Source organism: Acinonyx jubatus, chromosome D3 (genome assembly GCF_027475565.1).
Source record: "Acinonyx jubatus isolate Ajub_Pintada_27869175 chromosome D3, VMU_Ajub_asm_v1.0, whole genome shotgun sequence".
NCBI classification, from domain to species: Eukaryota; Metazoa; Chordata; class Mammalia; order Carnivora; family Felidae; genus Acinonyx; species Acinonyx jubatus.
Window position 1 is genome coordinate 43616781 of NC_069392.1, and position 6000 is coordinate 43622780.

The 6000-nt window shown below is 46.3% G+C and overlaps 1 protein-coding gene across 1 annotated transcript in view; it reads left to right on the forward strand.

Moving 5' to 3' along the window:
• GATA6 (GATA binding protein 6) overlaps nucleotides 1-1519 on the forward strand; it is a 75660-nt gene extending 74141 nt beyond the window's left edge. The window contains exon 7 of the mRNA XM_053206264.1: nucleotides 1285-1519. Within this exon, the coding sequence (XP_053062239.1) occupies nucleotides 1285-1305 (21 nt within the window). The 3' untranslated portion in view covers nucleotides 1306-1519. The remainder of the gene's footprint in view (nucleotides 1-1284) is intronic.
• Nucleotides 1520-6000: the final 4481 nt, after the last annotated feature.

Sequence of the window (6000 nt, forward strand, 5' to 3'; positions counted from 1 at the left end):
GATCATGACCTGAGCCCAAGTCGGGTGCTCTACCGAATGAGCCAGGCGGCCCCAGAGGAGGGGAATTTTGGTAGATGATAGACTCTACCCGCTACCCATGGTTTGAAGGAGGTAGGATTAAAAATAGACATTGCATCAGGTTGTATTAATCTGATTTCTTAAAAGTGATCCTGACACGTTTATGAGACAAATGGGGGTGTGAACTGCCCGCCCCTGCACGTAGTAGGTACTTGAGAAATAATGATCAGAATAATTTGCTCAGAGCCAGTATTGGGATAGTTTGACTTTAGTGCTGTCTCCTTATTTCGTGCAGAGTGTGGCCTGCAGGCTGGCTGTCACTGGGTGCTGACTGCTGAGACAACAGGAGCTGCGCTTTGGTCTTTTTGGCAGGGGAGAGTGTGCTTTTGTGGGTGCCTCAGAACACCGGCTCCCAAGAAGACAGAATGTTCCAGAAGGGGAATCACGTATATGGGTGTTGAAGGAAATAAACCACTTGATTTTCCAAGTTCTTTTAGGCTTTAATCCTCCTAGGCCAGAATACTGGGTAGCATGTACCTATGGCACAAAATTACAAAATACGCAAATAACACACCATGCAAAGGTGTATTCCCCATTTATCTGTTCCTTAGCCACCTATTTTGCCTCCCCAAAGGGAACCATTGGTGCCAATCCCACATATATCCTTTCAGAGACTCTTTCTTTTGTTTGTTTGTTTGATTTTATTTTAGAGAGAAAGTGTGGGAGCAGGGGAGAGGGGCAGAGGGAGGGAGAGAGAATCTTAAAAGCAGTCTCCACGGTCAGTGTGGAGCCTGATGCGGGGCTTGATCCCACGACCCTGGGATCATAACCTGAGCTGAAATCAAGAGTCAGGAGCTCAACCGACTGAGCCACCCAGGCACCCCTAGATGTTTCATTTTTTAAACAGCCACTTAACCTTGTATTCCAGACCACAGACATACCATATTTTATGTAATCTGTGCATTAGTCGTTTTACATGTATAGAGGGGGTCTGCTGGGTAAATTCCTAGAATGCAGAGAACTGCTTGCCTCCCCTGTGCTTCTGTTTCCTTATCAGTCCATTCATAAATCTAATCACTCGCTCATTTGTTTATTTACTAATTATGTCAACCCCAAAGCCTGTCAGGCGCTGCCTATCACTCTAAGTTCTCGACTGATTTAAACCTAGCTTCCTTTTTTAAGATATAGTATTCTTTTGCAAATAGAGAGACTTGTGCAACTATAGAGGTTAAAGGCCTTCTTATCTATTCCCTGCCTTGTGCTCAGACCACCCAGAAGTTATCCTAGCCAGCTGAGCGGGCATCAGCCTTCAAGAGAAGAACACGCCTGATGTCCCCGAGTCCTCGAGACCCCTGGAGGCCCTGTGCTTCAGTTCCACCCAAACCCGGTCCCTCTGCCTTGGCTATGAATGAGTTTGGCAGTGGCTGGGAAGCCAGTCAATTGTGCTCCAAGTGCCAGATGAGTAGGAGAGAGGTCTCATGCCAGCCAGCGGGTAGGTAAGTATTAGTCACACAGGAGCACAAACAAGTCTCTGAAGCCACAGTTAGCCAGCTGTGGCCAGCGGTGTGCCATGGTTGGCTGCCTACAGACACCTTTGTGCCACATTAAGAAAGAGTTCCCATTTGTTGCGGCAACAAAGCCAGCTGCTGGGAATTAGGTGGTAAAGCTCACAGGAGGGGGTGGCGCAGGGACCGAAAGGGAAGGCCGGGCCACTCCCTGCACAAACAATTCTTTGTAAGTCTCCTCTGAATGGGAGTTGGCACCAGAAAAGGAGGTGGGTCAGAGGAAAGGAAGGCGGTTCTCCAAACCCTCGCCGCTTCTTCAATGAAAAGAGAGAACACTGGTGCGGCACGGTCCCGATAATGGCATCGGGCTCCCGCCACAGAGGGTGGGATGAGGCAGAAGGGCCGTGGCAAATATTTAGTGTCTACCACCACTCAAAGAGTAAGTGACAAGTATTCCTTTCCTTGCTTTGAGTGTGATTTTTAAGTTTAAATCTCAAAGTACAATCTTTATTTTTTGAAAATATTTCCAGAAGTGGATAAATGTTCCCAACGCACTGATAGTGCAAAAGCTGTGCCTTCACTTTGAAAGACGTGTCCGTGATTCTGACCTCTTTCGTTCATTCTGTGGTTTGCGGGATTAGTAATCCATCGAGGGAACATTTATTTAGTGCTTATTTTGTACCAGGCAAAGCTCTCTGTAGAGGAGGGAGAAGGTGTTATGGGATCATCCAGGGAAGACGTTTATTTTGACTGGGGAATCCAGGGAGGGTCTTGAGGATGTTGTAGCATTTGGACCCAAGCCTTGAAGGATGAACGTCCACGTTCGATCTCACGGTCTCACGGATTCGATGATGGCAGATTAAGGGTGGAGGAAGCCCTGATTTAAAGGGGGAAAAATGCAGTCCCGTTTCTGGTTGCCCGGTTTATATTGACTTTAATGTAAATTCCTACCCAAGAGTATTCAGTCCCTGGTTGTGTATGGCATCCGGTCTCTGTGGGTTTGATAGAAAGCATGTTGTCCATGTTCCCTTGCTGAAGGATAATCCTAAATTGCTCTTCATAGCTTTCTACAGCATGGGCCTTGTATCTCCTTTTCAGAAATCACTATTTGGATGAAGTTACTCGGCTTGGCTCATGCCTATAAAAATCCCCATTCCTTACTAATGATGAAAAACTGCCCTGATTGTGTACTTTCCCCCCTCACCTTCGACCAACCCCATCTTTCATAATTGGAAGGGGAGAGTGAATATTCTTTGCTTTTGATCAAGACATGTCTCCTGCCAGGAGCAAGGAAGGATGTGTAGGAGGGAATGTCCCCGACAATAACAATAACAAGAGTAATGAGTAAAAGTTCTCAACAGGATCTCAGGCAACTAAGTTACCCTGACCATTTATGCATGTTTACAGTGTGTGTGTTTTTTTTCTCCAGCTAACAATGGTTCCCAAATGCCTTCCTTCCCTAGGCCCCCTCCCTAGCATGGTGAATGGTCCTGTTTGAATGATAGCACAACAGCTCTCAAAGCCAGACTTTCATTCCTGCTTGGTTTTGGCAGTGCAAAAAGCTAAGTGGGGTGCCCTTAGGTTTTGGTTATGGGAAGGCAAGGCATTCACCTGGCCCGGTTCTGGACTTCACAGCTGGGGGTGCCTCATGACCTTCCTAGGCCAAAATGCAGCTTATTCTCCAAGTGGCTGAGGAAAACTTTTGTTCAGTTCCCTCCACGTCTCAGCTCTAAGGTAACTGGAGTTGTGATCCTCTGTTTAAGAAACAGACTGTGACTTCAGCAACAATTAACTGATTTCCTACACATCCCTCTGTACCACCTCTTGGGTGATTTAAGAGGAAACAAGATTTCCTCCTCCCCGTCTCCACTGGACAGAGCCTCCTCCAGCTTGGAATAGCCCAGTCTTCGCTCTGCGGCCACAGGAAGTTTCTGTCATCCTCCGCACCCCATTCACATCCTGGTAACAGGAGGATGAGCAGGAAGTGGAAAGTGTCAGGGCAAAGCCTTTCAAGCTCACAGTTGGCTCCGGGCAGGGCAGCGCGTGGGCCTTTAGGAAAACAATACCAAACTTTCCAAATGGTTCTGTTAATCGTTCTCTACAAATACTCTACACAGTCGTGTTAGAAATTGTTGGTCACTGAGATGCTGGGCTACTTATTTATTTTTTCTTTTCATTTTGCTACAAAAAAAAAAAAAAAAGTCAGAGTTGAATGTTTCTCTCCAAACTCTCTTTCTGGTTGTTTGGGATACTTTTGATAGAAGACAGGACAGGCCACTGGTAGTCGTCTGGTATAAGACAGTAGCCGGCAGCAGCCCCTATGTTCAGGATCAGAAAAATTGGTTAGCCCAAATCAATGATCTAAATTTGGGAAAAGGCTCCCCCCCCCCACCCCCGCCCTCTGTCCTTTCCTCCTGTGTGAGGCTGATCTCTGAACTTCAGCAAAACCTCACCGACTAGGTGTAAGGCATGGTCTGGGAGCGGGGCTTTCACACAAGGGTCTTCCTGAGTCTCTATCAGGGGGATCTTTTTTTTTAATAGATTTTTTTTAAGTTTATTTATTTATTTTGAGAGAGAGAGAGAGTAGGGGAGGGGCAGAGGGAGAGGCAGAGGGAGAGAGAGAGAATCGCAAGCAGGGATTCCCTCTCAAGCAGGGAGCCCCAATACGGGGCTCAAAATCACAAAGCGTCAGATCATGAGCTGAGCCGAAAGCAAGAGTTGGACTCTTAACTGACTGAGCCACCCAGGCACTCCATGAGGGATTATTTTTTTTTTTAATTTTTTTTTCAACGTTTATTTATTTTTGGGACAGAGAGAGACAGAGCATGAACGGGGAGGGGCAGAGAGAGAGGGAGACACAGAATCGGAAACAGGCTCCAGGCTCCGAGCCATCAGCCCAGAGCCCGACGCGGGGCTCGAACTCACGGACCGCGAGTCGTGACCTGGCTGAAGTCGGACGCTTAACCGACTGCGCCACCCAGGCGCCCCCATGAGGGATTATTTTTAATCTTAGCCTAAGAATCACAAACTAGGCCCAAAGATGGACCTGCTTGTAAGAACTCCTTTTTCGTCAGCGCCTCTTATTGAAGCACTCTTGCCCTTATTATTATGCCGCTTACTGCACAAAGCCAGGTGGAAAATAATCTGGGCTACTTCTCCATGCCCTCACCTCACCACCTACCCCTTTTCTTCTTCTTTTTAAAAAAAAATTTTTTTAAATGTTTGTTTACCTTTGAGAGAGACAGAGTGTGAGCGGGGAAGGGGCAGAGAGAGAGAGGGAGACGCAGAATCTGAAGGAAGTTCCAAGCTCTGAGCTGTCAGCATAGAGCCCGACATGGGGCTCGAACTCAAGAACCTTGAGATCTTGACCTGAGCTGAAGTCGGGTGCTTATCTGACTGAGCCACCCAGGTGCCCCTACCCCATTTCTTCTTTAGCTATTGAGGGATAATAGGGAAAAGGAGCTGTTTTGGTTAGGAGGTTGGCATTTACCAAAAATAACATTTCCCATGACTAATTTCCAGATACTGCCCATCCATTACCTTGGAATGTAAATATATTTGAAAAGCAGACCTGTACTAACGCTCTCCCCAACTCCCACAGCTAGAGATCTCAGGGTAACACCTCTTTGCCTTGGTGTGAGGTTGTCATTCAGAAACTTCTTGAGAGATGCAGAAACCCCAGCTGCCTCTGATTCCAAGCCAAAGGCAATGCTACCTGGCAGAGGTACTTGTACACAGAGCTTCCCTGAATTTAGAAAATAATGGACCATGAAAGTATCCAAATGGAACTGAAACAGATCTTTTGGGAGTTATTTATCTTTCTTCTTTGCTTTTATTCCTTGTTTTATTATTTTTAAAAATTATTCCTTGTTCTAGGGGCACCTGGGTGGTTCAGTTGGTTAAGCATTCGACTTCAGCTCAGGTCATGATCTCATGCTTCATGAGTTCGAGCCCCCATCAGGTTCTGCACTGACAGTGTGGAGCCTGCTTGGGATTCTCTCTCTCCCTCTCTCTCTGCTCCTCCCCCACTTGTGCCTTCTCTCTCTCTCTCAAAATAAGTAAATAAACTTAAAAAAATTATTTAAATAAAAAAGGGGTGCCTGGGTGGCTCAGCCAGTTAAGCATCCAGCTTCGGTTAAGGTCATGATCTTCCCATTAGTGGGTTTGAGCCCCGCATCAGGCTCTCTGCTGACAGTTAGAAGTCTGGAGCCTGCTTCAAATTCTGTGTCTCCCTCTCTTGCTGCCCCTCCTCTTTCCCTCTCTCTCTCTCTCAAAAATAAACATTAAAAAAATTAAATTATTCCTTGTTATTTTTAAAAATTTTTTTTAAACATTTATTCATTCTTTGAGAGACAGAGAACACAAGCAGGGGAGGGGCAGAGAGAGTACAAAATAGGTACTCAATTAATGTGAGCATTCTTCTCTATTCCCACTTTTCACTGCATACAATGTGTGCATGCACCTGCTCAGAGTTAGT